Source organism: Taudactylus pleione, unplaced genomic scaffold (genome assembly GCF_031769625.1).
Source record: "Taudactylus pleione unplaced genomic scaffold, aTauple2 ptg000341l, whole genome shotgun sequence".
Lineage (NCBI taxonomy): Eukaryota > Metazoa > Chordata > Amphibia > Anura > Myobatrachidae > Taudactylus > Taudactylus pleione.
Window position 1 is genome coordinate 2612234 of NW_028284742.1, and position 17257 is coordinate 2629490.

Sequence of the window (17257 nt, forward strand, 5' to 3'; positions counted from 1 at the left end):
TAAAGCAAGTTAGTTCTAGTCTAATAATCAACCACTATCAAATATACAAGCATCTCTATACAGAACTTAAAGTAATTAACGGTTAAACCATGTAAGAAAAAGATTTTCCCAAAACCTTGTAACAGTGTGTCAATTAGATTGATGTAAAATTGTGTTTCCTCCCTGTTGTAATGCACTATGGGCCTGATTCAGACCCACTTGCGAGCGGCTGTCCGCTCGCAAGTGGGTCGATGTTATGGACTGAGCATGTGCATGACGGAGGGAGCTCCGTCGTGCGCATGCGCCAGACGCAACGAGCGAAGGAAAGTCCTTCGCTCGTTGTGTCCGATCAAAGGGGGCGTGTTGTCAATGTTGATTGACAGCACGCCCCCTTTGGTGGGCGTGCCGGGGGCGTGCCTCCCTGACGGGGGCGTTCCCACGGGAACGCCTCCCGTCAGAAGCCGGCCCACTGACATCACTAGTGATGTCAGTGGGAGTGATTTTGGCTCTGATAGAGCCAAAATCACTCCGGAGCTTGAGGTTGAAAACCTCAACCGCAGGCTCCGGCTCGCAATTTCGATGGTCGCGATGGTCACGACCATCGCGGCCATCACAATGCACGCTCGTATAGCCTGTGGGTGGTGACCCACAGCTATACGAGCGTCCAGGAGGACGCTCCATTTTCATGGAGCCCGGCCCTCATTCAGAGCGTGCGCTCTGCTCAGAGCGTACGGCTCTGAATGAGGGCCTATGTCTACAGGATGCATGAATGATTTTAGCCATTACAAGTGTGCATGTAATACATTCTTTTCATGATGAAAATCTCTTACGATTAAGACCGGCACTAAAAATATATAGAATGTAACTGGTATTACAGCCACTGGAAATGCTGTATATACAGATTAGTACATTGGATGATTGAATAAAACAAATTGTGTATCACTCTGTTTTAGTATGAAGAGCAAGTATTGGGTTAATGAACAAAGGTAAGTGCCAGATATTAATATAAAAGTACCCCAGACAGCCCTGCATGTAAAAACCAACCTCTGCCCTTTAGCAAACTTGTTAGTAGCATTGTCAGTTGTTGCACTGCACTTATAATAGGTAATGTATTAAAGTCTCTGTTGACCTCTACTGGTAACCACAAAGAACTAGCTGTTTAAAAAGTAGCTTCTGATTATTTTGTAATCTGATTTTAGAAGCAGTAAAGTGGCTTTGTGCACACTGTAATGCGTATTTAGGGTAGATCAAATACGCTTAACCATATTGAATTCAAGCCGGGTCTGCGAGACATATATATCATTTATCTAGCACCTTCTAAAAGATAGCTATAATCTGACTGGTTGCTATGGGCAACAATTCTAAAAACCCGCACTTTAGTAACTATACCCCCAAGAGAGGCAAGTCCCCCTTATCGTCTTGGTTACCACAATATGTGGCCTGGGTAATCTGTCACGCCACCTCCCATACCCTCCCTGCCTTCTGCGATCTTGCTTTAAGATGCAGGTATACTTCATAGTTAGGAATGTAAATATTTGTTCTTTTTCTCTCAATTACATGCAGATATGGAGGTATTTCTATTGGAGCAAGGCTCCCTATTCTTGATGTACAAGGAGGAGACATTGCAGAATTTTTCAATCACCTGGGTCACATGACCAATGTGTCAGGAGTGAGTATATCCTGCAGTTGGTAGTTAAAATGTGCAAACAAGTTATCAACATTCTTAGTCATGATTGTTTGGTATTTTTTTTGGCAGGGTTCCGTTACAAAGTCCGTATCACAAGAACTTCAGACTTTCCTTAGAGACTTGGAAACTGAAAACAACATCAAGGTGCAAAGTCCATATGATAAATCTGGGGTCTACCATGAATTAATAGAGGTTATCAGACTGTAACACTCGTTGCTGGATTAAGGGCTTGACTAAACTAGGGCAAAGGCTATTATTCTATGTTAAAGAACAACCGCCATGTACACAAGATCATACATGAAATCATACCCAGAAAAGTTCAGTTTTTGGCAGTGTCTGTCTAATATTTGGACCCTGAAGGGGTGTGGATTATCATACTGGAGTAGTTGGTTTAGAAAAATGTATATTATTTGCGAATGGTAAAAAAAAGTATGTGTGAGCACATATCTGTACAAACATACAATTAGACATTTACTGCATGTTACAGTTGTACAGTGTATGATAAAGTATGTGTGAGCATATATATATATCTATATCCCATTACTAGCAGGAGCAGTGGTATCATCATTTATCAGCCTTAAACATATTAGCACAGCATTCACAAATACTAAATAAGGATTTGATAAGGGTTGTGAAGTGAACATGTCCCTGGTGTGTGCAGGGGAAGCAATCGGGAAGCCGACTGCCTAAATACCGGCAGCCGGCTTACCGACTGTCATATCCCGGCAAGGGTGAAATGCCGGGCGTCTAGATGTAGACGCCCGCATTTCCCCGACGCCGGGAGACCGGAGCCCGGCATCCCGATCGTAGAGAAGCCGGGCGACGTGAGCGGACAGCCGCGGGGGGGAGGGTTAGGTTTAGGGCTCCCGGGGGGGACTTAGGGTTAGGCACCCCCCCGGGAGGGTTAGGGTTCGGCTAGGGGGAGGGAGGGTTAGGGTTAGGCCCCCTCGGGGGGAACTTAGGGTTAGGCACCCCCCCATTGGACTTAGGTTTAGGCAGCGGGGAAGGGGGTGGTTAGGTTAGGCACTTAGAGGGGGGATTAGGGTTAGGCACTTGGGGGGGAAGTTAGGGTTAGGCACCCCTAAGGAGGGTTAGGGGGGTTAGGTTAGTAGATACTCACCTATCCACTGTCGGGCTTCCGCAGCTCGGAACTCTGCTGATGTCGGGCTGCCGCTGACGGGAATCGAATGCGGCCGGCGGTATTTCATACCCATTCCGTGTGCAGGGTCACAGAGACATCAGACAGGCCTTGGAACTTGGGTCTTGGTATACATTCCTATGGTGTGGTCATGACATCACAAGGGGCAAGGTTATGCCGCTAATACATGCCCTGTTCCCTTCAGATTATGGGCCTACTGTAGGTAATTTATACCTGCTTCCCCCTCTTGGCACTCCTTGGGGGTGTGTCTACCACTATGCCATCTCCCATTCTCCCACAAAAAAGAATACCCATAACGACTATGTGACTTCCCCTCAAATGTCCTCCTGCCAGAATCAGGTTGCTAGGGTAGGTATGTACCGATTTTGAAAGACAACATAAGAATAGAAATTTACATTCTTCAAGATTTTCCATTTGTACAAAAACAAAAATAAAAAATTAGTTATGAACTTTTTCCTCTTCTGCGAGTGGCACGGTTACAAATGATATGGAAATCCTTGCAGTACAACTACATTTTTTCTTAACTACATTAGCAACAATGTGTGGGATCTATCTATAAAATGGAATGTTTTTAAAATATTCATCACTCCAAATTGCCACTTTTCATGTTCTAGTTATGTGTACACAAAGTGGTTTTGTATAAGCAATCCAAAGTCATATCTTATACTGTAATATAGAATTTTTTTACGATGGGAGTCAGAAATTACAAGTACATAATGCATAAATATACCACTATAACATTGTTTTTATTTATCTAGGTTTGGTTTAATAATAAAGGCTGGCATGCTATGGTTATCTTCATCAATGTTGCCAACAATGCTATTCTCCGAGCCAACCTAGGTGAAGAAAGAGACCCTGAAGAGTTTGGTATAACTACAATGAACCATCCACTCAACCTCACCAAAGATCAGCTGTCCGAGGTCACAGTGTAAGCAGAGAGCTAGGAAGTGTGTGTTGTCTGATGCCATATTGGAAAGATAGCTATCTCACCATTCTGGTTCTCTAGCCATGCTTCATATACTGATTACAGCCCTCTGTAGACAAGATTGTGATTATTATTTGTTGTAATTAAAGTGTGAAAGCATGTTTCTGGAGATGTGAAAACAGTAGATTAGGCTGACTGTTCGGGCTGTGGACACCTTAACAGAAACCATGTGATCACAGACCTAAGGCGCCCATAGAGCCTGCAGAATCCCAATTGCATTAAAACTAGGGATGTGCGCCGGACCATTTTTGCCGGATTTGGATTTGGTTCTAATTCGTCGTCCGGCTTTGGATTTGGATTTGGATTTGCCAAACTGCGGTGACTGGCTTTGGATTTGGATTTGGATTTGGATTTGGATTTTTTTACAAAAATTGACAAAAAAAGCTAAAATCACATAAATTGGTCTTTTTTTTCATCCTAGAGTATTATTAACCTCAATAACATTAATTTCCAGTCAATTTAGACCATATCACAGCTTATAATATTGTTTTCAACATTATTGGCCAAAGGTTGCAGTGAGCTGACTGGTTACTAAGCGACAAAGCAGCGGCACAACGACACAGACACCACAGTATAAAGCACATTATGACACATTGCCACACAGCAGTGGCAGAAATGAAAAGTAGTGCACCCACCCAGTGGGGTACGGCCAGCAGAGTCACAGTACTTGTTTACAAAGTGGGCTACGGCCCTAGGAGTCACAGTGCACAATCTTATTAGCATTACACCGCACATAGGGCCTGATTCACATTACACCATAAAGTAGTGTCTCTTATTTATGTTACGACACACAGTAGTGCCCCTTTTACACAATGCCCACAGTAGTGACCCTTTTACACAATGCCCACAGTAGCGGTGTCCCTTACACAATGTCCCCCAGCAGTGGTGCCCCCTATGCAGTCCCCTTAGTAGTACGGTCCACTATGCAGTGCCCCCAGTTGAATGCTCCCCAGTAGTATGCCCCCCATTAGCAGGCCCCCCCAGTAGTATGTCCCCCATTAGCAGGCCCCCCCAGTGTATGCCCCCCATTAGCATGCCACCCAGTAGTATGCCCCTCAGTAGTATGGCTCCCCCAGTAGTAGGCTGCCCCAGTAGCAGGCCCCCCCAGTAGTAGGCTGCTCCAGTAGTAGCCCCCCCTGTAGTATGGGCCCCCCCTGTAGTATGGCCCCCCCTGTAGTAGGCCCCCCCAGTAGTATGGCCCCCCCCAGTAGCAGGCCCCTCAGTAGTATGGCCCTCCCAGTAGCAGACCCCCCCAGTAGTATAGCCCCCCCCAGTAGCAGGCCCCTCTGTAGTATGGCCCCCCCAGTAGTATAGCCCTGCCCAGTAGCAGACCCCCCCCAGTAGTGCAGACCCCCCCAGTAGTATAGCCCCCCCCCAGTAGCAGGCCCCTCTGTAGTATGGCCCCCCAATAGTGCAGATCCCCCCCAGTAGTATGGCCCCCCCAGTAGCAGACCCCCCCCCCAGTAGTATAGCCCCCCCCAGTAGCAGGCCCCTCTGTAGTATGGCCCCCCCAGTAGTATTGCCTCCCCCAGTAGCAGACCCCCCCCAGTAGTGCAGACCCCCCCCCCAGTAGTATAGCCCCCCCAGTAGCAGGCCCCTCTGTAGTATGGTCCCCCCAGTAGTATAGCCCCCCCCCCAGTAGCAGACCCCCCCAGTAGTGCAGACCCCCCCCCCCAGTAGCGCCCTCGAACCTTTGACAAGTAAAAAAAAAACAAAAAAAAACTTACCTGTATCCCCGCTCCCGCGCCGTCCGCTCTGTCACACGCTGAGGAGGGAGCCGGAAGATGGAGCTCATGTGTGAGCTCCAGCCGGCTCCCTCCGTGCAGCAGCCAATGAGAGTCTGTGTGACTCTCATTGGCTGCTGTAACAAACACACAGCTGCCGCTGGCGGCTGTGTGTCTGTGTCTGTGTAGGGCAGAGCGCTATCACTGCGCTCTGCCCTACACGCGAGGAGACCTGATGTCGGATTCTCTAGTGAGAATCCGACATCAGGCGGCCGCCGTTCGGCCCCGAACGGGGATCCGAGTCAGGCGGTGAACACCCGAACAGGGTTCGGGTGGACTCGGATCCCCAATGTTCGGAGCGGTTCGGATTCCACAGAATCCGAACCGCTCATCTCTAATTAAAACACAAGTGAAGTTCCTGTGTTTGTCCCAGGACCCAGTTGCCATGTTTTCATCACATCACTTTATTGTTTTCAAGTGTACCAGATTAGTGCACATTGTTGTAGTGACAGGAAAAGCAGAAGCTCTCCCTATTTGCTTAGGGAATATAGGGTGGGGGATAATTTGTATACAGTGGTGGGTTATTTGTATAGGGTATGGGGTTATTTGTTACAGATTTTTTTTTTTCCTTCAATTGTTCTGAACTTTGTTTCTGTATTGCAGTCCACCGTGAACTGCCAGGTTGTGGCCTAGGATCGGCCGTTACTCACCTCAGTGCCGGCTTCCCCTGATCTCTAGAGCAGTCAGACACCAGGTGCAAAAGCGAGTGACACGCTGAGGATTATACCTGGGGTCTGCTAGGAAATCCATGTGCTTGCTCCGTGATGTGGTTTCTGCGGTTACCGTCATGGAGGCAGCCATGACAGTCTGTTTTCACCTGACTAACCCTTTACCCAATGGTAGCATTGGTTGCGGTCAGCTGACCTCCAATGGACTGCTACCTTAGGGTATATAACCGAGCACTGGACAATAGGAAGTTGCCTGTACAACGTCGTTACTTCTAGTGTAAACTTGCTGTTGCAGCATTCCAGGTTCCAATCTGAGTGCTCACAAGCGGGTCGATGGTGCCCTAGTGTGCACGCGCACGACGGAGGAAGCTCCGTCGTGTGCAATGCGCAAGATACAGATAGCGACAGCCAAGCTGTCGCTCTGGGTCTTGCACCAAAGGGGGCGTGCTGTCGATGTTGAGTTACAGCACGCCCCCTTTGGTGGGCGTGCCGGGGGCATGGCTGCCAGACGGAGGTGTTCCCATGGGAACCCACAGCTATGTGAGCGTCCAGGAGGATGCTCCAAAAAAAAAACGCCCTGATTCAGAGCGGGCGCTCGTTCAGAGCGTCCGGCTCTGAATCAGGCCCTCTGTTCCTTCTAGTGACTTGTTCCTAGTGTTTTCCATGATGTGTGTACTTAGAACGTATTTTGAGTACAATCTGTTAGTCATCTCCTGTGCTAAGCTCTGTGGCAGAATCCTCAGCATGTGTACTTAGTACCATCTCGTGATACCAGTCTCCTGTGTCAGTGCTGCATCTGAAGCCACAGTGTGCGTACATAGTACATCATCCAAATACCAGTTCATAATACCAGTCTGCTGTGTCAGTGCTGCGTCTGAAGCCACAGTGTGCGTACTTAGTACATCATCCAAGTACCATTTACTAAATCATTCTCCAGTGCCAGCTCTGCGTCTGAGGCCATCGAGTGTATACTCAGTAAATTATCCAAGTACTTTTTCCTAGTGCTAATCTCCTGTGCCGGTATTGCGACTGGAACCACTAACAGGGGTATTCAATATGAAACGTAAACTTCGCCGTCTATGCGGGTCGAAGTTTTCGCCGCACATCGGAGCTTTTGCCGGCGAAAAGGTATCACGCGCGCCCCCGATTATACCCGTATTCAATATGAAATAGTTGAAAACGGCACCCGGCGAATGTGAAATCAGCGAAAACTTCGCTGATTTTTGGGGAAATGACCCTAACACCCCCAAAAAGATGCTCTGACATGGGGGATTACTCTGGATACCCCCGATTAGCCCTGCTGAAGGTTTTTGGGGTCTTTAAACGGGCTCGATAGCTGCTATTTTGGGTATTTGGGAAAGTGGTGAAGAATAGTTTTTAGAATTTTTTTTTGCAGAAAATAAGTAGTCCCAGCAAATTTTGGGTACTTGAAAATGGGGGTGAGCATATTTAAAAGTTGCTAAAGTGAAGTTTTAAAAAACTTGAAAAATCCACCTGCCGCAAACACCTGCAATGAAAAAAACACCTGGGGCATACTTGGGGACCCCCCTAGATTGTATTTCGCTAGTTTTTAACTTTGTACCCCCCAATATTTTTTTTCGCCCCCAAAATGAAAGTGCTTTTTTGGGGGGTCTTCTGAAGTATTTTTTTTTTTATTTTTTTTACACAGTTTACCTTTGGGGGACTGTCTGAAGGTTGCAGGGTGGTTTCTGAAATGTTGCACCCCAAAACCCCAATTCTGCACTTTTTTTCGCCACCCATTCCTTGGTGATACTTTTTCACAGGGTCGAATGCAATATACTTTCGCATCACCGAAAAGTTTTCAAATTGAATACGGTGTAAAAGTAAAAGCGGTGAAAATGACGTCATCCGAGCGAAAACCTTGCAGAAACTGCGTTTTTGCTCCATATTGAATACCCCTATAAGTGTTTACTCAATACACAACTTCAGTACAAACCTCCAATATCTTTCTCATGTGCTTTCCCTGTGATAGTGTTCTTCCATTATCCAACTTGTGCTGGATACCTGATCAAAGGGCCACGACCTGCATGCTGGGTGCTGCTTAAGCCCAAATCCCGCTTGGAGGGGTCACTGGTGAACACCTCCCAGTTAGACTCCGCGTCTTTGGTCAGGTCTCGCCAACATCCGGTACTGGTGGATGAGGAAATCACTAATCCAGGCCCCTCGCCTCCAGTTCCCTCCTCAACCTGGGTCCAAATCTTCTAATCCTGTGTCAGAGAATCACCTTAGCCAGATCGTGACATGAACTTGTCATTGTGCACTGCAGCTGTCTTCTCTATCTCCCCTTACCCCTCCTATCTTGTTTGATAAAGGGAGTAACTCATGGCATAACCTGGGAAGTTGACATCTGTAATATACTGTAATATTCACATGTTAGAGATGCCACTCAAAATTGTCTAGTGCCCACTCGTGGGTTGATGACTTATGTACAGAATGTGAGGCTGGGAACCTACAGTTTCATTGTAATGGCTGAAACTGCCTTGGCAATTTTATTCGACTGGGATATTTTGGAGCTTTTGTAGCTCTACTCTGGGTTCTGAGCTGGAACCTCCCCTCCCTTTGAAGCACACGTCCAGGGACCTTTGGTCTCTCCTCCATTCCTCCACTGAAGATAAGCCAACTTGGTCAAAAGGCAAGTTGGTGCAGAACCTTGTTAAGTACTCATCTTTCCTAGAAAAGATGGAGCAGTCGCCAAACTCCTTTTTCATTTCAGTCTTAGGAGGTCTCAGACTTAGACGGGTTCTCCCAAAGAGGAAGGTAAAGTGGCAGAAGATTCAGACCTGGAAATTTTCACGTCCTTTGCAAGGATTTATACTGGCAACAGGAAATAGGGAATTCAATGAGAGGTTTCCAGCAGATATAACATTTCAGGAGAGCATTTGGCTGTGCCTGACATTTCTCAATTTAAGAGATGAAAAAGAGAATATTTTCAATCCCCTCTTTTCCTAGGACCTATTTTGTGAAGTAAAGGGGCACATCCACTAGGCGACAATGAAAAGACTGAACGATAACTATATCGTTATCAGTCAGTTATTCATTGTACTGTGCAGTGCCTACACTGAACGATATGTTGTTCAGTGTAAATCCCTCCGTCATACCTGAACATGGTCAATCTGTCGTTATCGGCAGAATGGCCGGCATGTTCGGGTAATGATTGATGTCGGAAACGACCATCGGGAGCGCGCATCGCTGGTCATTTCCGACATTTTAGTGCCTGATTCTTGCACTATTAATGGACGACTGAACAATAATGATGTCGCTATCGTTCAGTCGTCCATTAATATCTGCTAGTGGATGTATGCCTTAAGGGTCAGACCTGTTAGAAGGTTCCAGGTCTTACATAGGTTGCAAGCCATGTATCCTGTCCCATGTGAGGATATAGAAAAATGGGAGCCACCACCTAGGGTGTATTCTCTCATAGCATAACTTTCTTTTTCAGGGTCCATAGGGCTCCACAGGGAGACAATGGGGTATAAGTGGGACTTGGAAGACCGGGCACCAACAGCAAAGCTTCTTCTGTCCCAAGCTGCTCTGGTCCTTCCCCCTATACCCTGCCCACAGCCTGAAGGCAACTCAGTTTCACTGGAGTCCGGCAGGAGCTGGATCACCGTTATACAGTGGTGCTGCTTTTAAGCAGACCAAGCTTTATTTTATGGTTTTTTTATTTATTTATTTACTATAACGGAGCGAGCAGTGCTAGAAGGTCCTCTGGACATCTGCATTGCTGCTCCATCACCCCTCCAAGGCACCGCTACTCCAGCCATAGGCTAGGTACTCTCAGCGGGGCTCCGGGGCGGACCTATCTAGCAGGTCTCCTCGGACCCCAGACTTCAGCCTGGACTCAAGGAGACAGGGCATAACTTTTATTGGTGCATGGGATAGCTGAGGCCAGGGACCCGGTAGTTGATGTTAGCATAGGGGAGACGGTCCTCTCCCTTCGGCCCCTCCCTCAGCTCAGGGCGCCATTCCAATGCCGTCTTACCGCCCCTGAGCTGCTCCCCCCTCACCCTCCACCCCCTCAGAGACTCACGGCAACCATTTTCTGCAACAGCCACAGGTCTCTGGGGACGCTGGGTCCAGTCTCCCTGTATACTTCTCCCAGGAGCCAGGTTATACAGCGCTATTTCCTACCAGCCACTGCGGTTTGTGTAGTTGAATTTAGTGGCCACTGCAGTTATATTGTATGCTCTGCATTGAATGTGACTTGTGCTAGCGCTGCTTTCTGTTTATTTTTCTCAACTTATACCTTTCCCTTTCTTTCATTTTAACCCTGGAATACTGAGGTATAGGGGGTTCACTGTACCTCACATCTACTTGTATTTGTGAGGGCTGTCACATACTGTATATCTGTGTTGCGCACTGCACTGTGCCATATTGTACATACTGTATATCTGTGTTGCTCACTGCATTGTGCCAGATTGTGTGCTATACTATCCTTGCAGCTATGTCTAGCAAAAGCAAGAGTAAGAAGCAATATGCAATTAGATGGACAAGCGCTCTGAGCAATGTTCGGTGAGAGGATTAGTATGGGGGAGGAGGAGAGGAGGCGGGAAAAAAAAGGAAAGGGGTAGCCTGATGGCGTGAGTGGTCCTAAACTCATGATATGCTACTATAGACAAAGTGTGTGCACACACATATACATACGTATGTGGATATGTGTGTACAAGCCGGTGGTCTTGTACACACATATCCACAAACGTATATGTATATGTGTGTGCCCACACTTTGTCAAGAGTAAGAAGCAGGCTACTGCTCCTACACTGGTGTCTGGTAAGTCCTGTTTAGCAGGTTTAGCTTCAGAAGATCTCATTCAAGATGGTCTATGTGCATCTTGTTTATACGGCACCTGGCCCATCGGCCCCTGCAGCCTCTCCTCAGGAACCCCCCTGGGCTATCTTTTCACAGGTGTTGGCAAAAATTGCGGACCACCTAGCATCCCTGTGGTTTCCCCCCCTATGGAATGGCCACAAAGGGTACTCCCTGCAAATCCAGTCCCTCCTTTGCCTCCTCCATGGGTAGATGTGCTTTCTACCTCAGTACAGAGTCTAGCGGCTACCTCTACAGCCTTCAATAAATGTTGCAAAAGGAGAGACCCTTACCTAGTAAAACTACTAAACGTGCTGTATTATCTTCCCAGTCAATCCAGCTATCAGATTCTGATTCTTGGGAGGCAGAAGATGTAGACGTCTCACTCTGACTCCCCCTCGGGGGAGGAGCCCCCGTCTAAACTGAATATACCTTCACTAGTGAGAACTGTAAAAATCAATTCTTCAAATAAAAGATACTGAACCCACTCCTAAGGCAAAGGAGCCACTCTTTAAATGACAGAAGGTAGTTTTGCCGGAGTTTCCTCACTCTGATCAGCTATCTGATCTAATGAGTGAAGCATGGAACACACCAAATAAAAAGTTTCAGTTGCCTAAACACTTGATTCTTTTAATCCTATTCCAGCTACTGATTGCACTAATTGTGAAGTTCCCCCTGCAGTAGATTGTCACATGACATGCCTGGTTAAGAACTTTACTGTACCTTACCTATCCATACAGCAACCTCCTTAAAGGAGACTACGGATAGAAGAATTGAAGCTTGCCTAAAGTTTATATACTTTCTTACAGAAGTTATTACTTGTCTTGCTATGGCTACGGCCTGGGTGGCAAAAGCCATTGAGAGTTGGGCAGAGGCCCTAGAAGACACATTTCCCTCTGATGCTTCTCGGGACAGCTGTCCTACTTCTCTCACAATAGGGATTCAGCCTCCTATATAGGAGAGGCGGCTTTGGATAGTGGTCTCCTAGCTTCCAAAGCATCTGCTACTTCCCAGTTAGCCTGCCATATCATTTGGCTTCGGTCATGGAAGGCAGATTCAGACTCTAAAAAGGCTTTGGAATCTTTGTCTTACTCTGGGGAGATCCTGTTTGGCCCAGAATTGGACAAGATCGTGACTACCTTTGCAGCTTCTAAGACGGCGTTCTTGCCCTCTGCATTTACTATGAAGCCTCGGATGTCATCTTTTTGGTCCTTTTGTCCCCAGGGAAAGGCTAAAGGTCAGTCCTTTCCATGGCAGTCGGCATCCATAAAGGCCTCCAAGCCTAGGACCAAACAGGTCTGGGCTACTAGACGACCAGCTACCAAATCTGAGGACATGACTTCAGCCTGACAGGGTGGGCCTTCCCCTGGGGTGGGAGGCCAACTTCTTCAGTTCGCCCAGTTCTGGTGTCAGACCACCACAGATGCCTGGATAGAAGAAGTTGTCTCTCACGGTTATGCCCTCTCATTCCTGAGGCGGTCTCCCCCAGCAGTTTTTTTGCACAGTCCCTCCATCGGATGCAAGCAAAGCCCTGCTCCTTCAGAAGGCCATTCAATCCTTCCTGCACTTGGGGGTAATAATTCCGGTCCTCTCATCACAGCAAGGGACAGGTTATTACTCTACCCTTTTCTTGGTTCAGAAGCCCAATGGATCTCATCGGCCTATCCTCAACCTCAGGCCTCTGATCAAGTGTATCAGGGTGTCCAGGTTTTGTATGGAAACCCTACACTCTCTTGTCCTGGCTATGGAGCCTGGGGACTTTATGGGGTCTCTGAACATTTAGGATGCTTACCTTGATGTACCTATAGCGCCCTCTCATCAGCGATATCTCCGGTTTGCCGTCTCACAGCAACATTACCAATTTCAAGCACTGCCTTTTGGGCTCTCTACAGCTCCATGGGTCTTTATCAAGATTATGGCAGTTATGGCGGCTCATCTTCATCATCAGGGAATCAGACTGCTCCCATACTTGGATGATCTCTTCCTCTTAGCAAGCTCTCCAGAGGTCCTTCACCGCCATCTACAGGTAACCATTGCTTTTCTGCAAATGCATGGCTATCAGGAATGGTGCATCTGAGAGCCTTCCTGGATTCTCATGCTCAGAGAATCTTCCTGACAGCAGACAATATCTCTGCACTACAGCAGCGAGTGCACAGGTTACTCCACAGTCACCGAGTGTCAATTCACTCTGCAATGCAGACCTTGGGATCCATGGTGCCCACCTTTAACATGGTGGAGTTTGCTCAGTTCCACTCCAGGCCCCTATAACACCTGATCCTCTCCAGGTGGAATGGGCTGCCGCATCTGATCAGATCCCAGATGATTGGCCTCTCTCCGGAGCTTTGCCTGTCCCTCTTCTGGTAGCTACAGATGTCCCACTTAAACAAGGGTTGCCCCTTTTGGATCCCGGAATGGGTACTCACCATGGATGGAAGCCTCCGCAGGTGGGGTACAGTGGCTGGCCAGCAGTCCTTCCAAGGATACTGGACTCCACCTGAGGCGATCTTACCAATTAACATCCTGGAACTCCGAGCCATTTACAAAGCCCTCGCTCTGGCTCAGGATATTCTTCAGGGCAGGCCAGTACAAGTACAGTCGACAAAACCACGGCAGTGGCCTACCTCATTCCCCAAGGAGGCACTCTAAGTCGGTCAGCAATAGCAGAAGTGTCCTGCATTCTCACATTGGCCGAATGCCATCTCTGCAGTGTTCATCCCGGGGATTCTCAATTTGGAGGCGGATTCCCTCAGCCATCACGACATGCATGCAGGGAAGTGGTCTCTCAATCCAGAAGTTTTTCAGCTCCTGGTGGACAAATTGGGTCTACTGGACGTGGACCTCATGGCCTCACAATACAGTCACAAACTTCCAGTGTATGGGTCCAGGACGAGGGACCCCAACGCAGCATTCCTGGATGCATTATCTTTGAGGTGGACCTTCCATTTGGCATATCTCTTTCCTCCAGTCTCCCTTCTGCCTCGGGTTCTTCAGAAGTTCAAGCAAGAGGGGGCACGGTCCTGTGCATCAGGGCACCGGCCCTGATGCACCTGGCTTCGATGGGTTTCTTCTCTTGGTCACTTGTTTTCTTCTCTGTGTGAGAGTGTGATTCTTCAGTGTACCAGTCTTCCTTCTCTCCTATCTTGCTCCTGCTTTGGGCTTGTTGACAAAACGGAGTTGCCTTCAGGTTGTGGGTGGGGTATAGGGGAAGGACCGGAGCATCCTGGGACAGAAAAATCTTTGCTGTTGGTGTCCGGTCCTCCAAGTACCACCTACACCCCATTATCTCCCTGTAGACCCTATGGACTTTGAAGAAAGAGAGTTAACAAAGGTAAGATTTACCATAACTCTCCTTTTTCTAAGCCCACCCCATTTATGTTTCGGAATACTGCGGGACTGAGAGACAGCATAAAATGCTACATTTAAATAGTAGCACGGGCATCCCTCAGACACATCTTTTCTTCAGCTTGTGTCAGTAAGGCAGGGGAGAGGTGGTCAGAGTGTCTGCACTAAAGTAGGTTCTCTTTGAGTAAGCACATCCACGAAGTGTCAAATTACATTAAAGACATGGCTCTGTATGCTGGCTCAAGGGGCCAAGGATTCAGCCTCAGTGATCACTGCATTACTGTGTTCTGGATTAGGGCTGAGAGGCAGATCAAAGTGGAGTGTAGAGTCCCTGCCTTTCTCAGGAATTGTCCTACTTAGACCATAACTAGATGGATTATCAATCTTTTCATAGAGTTAAGAGATATTCAATCTACCCTGACATAAGGGTCTTAGGGGCCCATTTATTAATGATCGCATTTTGCAATTTGATCAGGGCATGCAGTACCGCCCATGATCACATTGCAAAATGTGATCATAACAGCTGAATGTATGATCCCGCACATGCAGGGTGACGGGCTCCGAAAGGAGCCCGTTCCTACGATGGGGCCGGAGGCTGCTGCGCATGCGCAGTCCCGCGGAGATCTGGGAGATCCCTCCGCCAGCTGACGTGCGGTAAGTCCCCATACACTACAGCGGCTAACGCTATCTTCAGATATATTGATACATTTGGCAACATCGCCTCCCCCATAGAAACCTATGGGGGAGGCGGCTGCCAGCGGCAATGGAGGGATCGCAGCAGGTATCTCCGATACCTGCTGCGGTCCCTCCTTCATACATCCTGGGGATACTTAGTATTTGAGGTAAACCCCTGAAAACGAGTGTTTTCTGATAATTTACCTCAATTCCCTTTGATAAATGGGCCCCACAGGTTTCTCTCCCTTTGTTCTGCATGAATAATTATGAGTCAGTTTTCTAGAAGGCAGTTCTCAGCTCCTTGGGCAGGTTAGCAGAGAGGGAAGCTGGATTGCTCAGCTGAGCTGCGCACCCAGAATCTCCTGTGTCTGTTTCTCTGCCATGACTAGTTTTTCTATTTCACCTCCAATGTCTGGGTGAGATGAATTGTACAATGGGTATGCATCATATATTCATGAAGTGTCCACCTAGATGGTTTTACTCTAAGATCGTTCCTGGAGACAGGACAAAATTTGAGTTTTTCAGTCCTTGGTATCGCCATTGGTGGCCTTTCCAAACCAAAGGGGTTAGGGTTATGCTCAGACCTGTTATTATTTTAAAAGCAAGAAGGATCTTTTTAGCCTATGATAAACCTGACGTTTCTAAGCACTCACCATTAGTTTTGAGGTGTTATATCCAGTATAGAACAGGACTAGATTATTATGAACTTTAGATGCGAACGGTACTTGAATGTTCCAAACTAGGAGTGCCTACTGGAACTAGTGAAGTCCCTCTTAACTCATATAACTGTTCTTCTTTGCATGAAGAATCCTAGAGGTTGCTCCATTCCATTTAAAAAAAAATTCAGTAAGAACATACTGTATATCAGAATGTGACAAGTACCACCAGCATCTGGCCTGTTAATTCACTAGGATACTTCCAGTAGTGCATATCATTAATTTTTGACAACCTCAACAGGGGTCACCTCTTTCCCTTTTGGGATTAGACCATTGTGATTATGAGCGCTAGTTTCCAAGATTCGTTGCCAATTTCAGAGGCTTTAGACTTGGGAGGAGTAAAAACTCTTGATAAATGTTTTGGTACTGATTAAGCAGTGAATGCAATTACAGATGCAGATCAAGCGATTGTTTGCCATCGCACATGCATATAAGCCACACTGTGTGTGTGCAGCGATCACTCAGAGGAATCCATCATAGAGTGAGTGACAGGCTGTCAGCGTTTGGGGTGGTGACGGGGGAGTGGTCGGAAAAATGCAGACGTGTCTGTCCGTTTCAACGCTGTTTCATGGGCGTGCATAAATTAGCCACTGCGATTGCATACTCAGCATGAGAGCTCTCTGCATGCGAGGATACTTGCAGTGTCTGCAACTGGTCAGACTTGTGCTGCATGACTGCCTGATGTACGTCAATGGTACCAATGTTTACGCAGAAGAGCGACATTGGACAGATATGAGAGAGCAGCAGTGGGGTCTTAATGTCGGCTGTGTTTTGGAAAGCATTAGCATATTTTAGCAGCTGCAATCCATAGGCAATTGCAGTTGCGATTGCATTTGCGTCCACTACTGAATCAGGTCCTGAGAGTGGTATTAAATGACAGAGGACATCATTTTTGTTGGAAGGTACATAAGGATCCAGGCAGATAATACCACAACTATGCCATACCTCAGTGATCAAAGAGCTCCGTTGAGACCAACAAAATCATGTGATGGACATTGCTAAATTTTCCAGCCCTTGCAGCAGTATTCATTCCAGCTATGTATAATTGGGAAGCACAAAACTGGGTACAGACAGATATCTACCAGATGGAATCACAGTTGAACCACAACATTGTTGTTAGAAACCATGTTGGTCCTTTTGGTATTTTCATGACCTGTTAAATAAGGGACTTTGGCCCTCATTCAGAGCCGCCCACAAAAAGCGAGCGCTCGTTCTGAATGAAGGCGGCCTCTTTTGCTTTGAAAGGCGGCCTCCTTGCCGCTTGCTAAGCTGTGGGTTGCCACCCACAGCTTTAGCAAATGACCAGGTGATGACCATCGGGGCTTGCGACGAGACCCTTGTGGTAGGGTCTTGTCTACCGCAAGCCCCAGGTAGCTTCCTGCTCTAACAGAGCAGGAAGCTCCCTATTGACATCACTGGTGATGTCAGTAGAGCC

General features: G+C 47.4%; 1 protein-coding gene across 1 annotated transcript in view; it reads left to right on the forward strand.

The window, feature by feature from the left end:
- Positions 1 to 17257, forward strand: part of ABCA4 (ATP binding cassette subfamily A member 4) — a 363439-nt gene that overhangs the window by 285264 nt on the left and 60918 nt on the right. Inside the window, exons 35-38 of the mRNA XM_088443970.1 lie at positions 933 to 965; positions 1543 to 1648; positions 1736 to 1810; positions 3584 to 3753. Coding sequence (XP_088300096.1) covers positions 933 to 965; positions 1543 to 1648; positions 1736 to 1810; positions 3584 to 3753 — 384 coding nt within the window. The remainder of the gene's footprint in view (positions 1 to 932; positions 966 to 1542; positions 1649 to 1735; positions 1811 to 3583; positions 3754 to 17257) is intronic.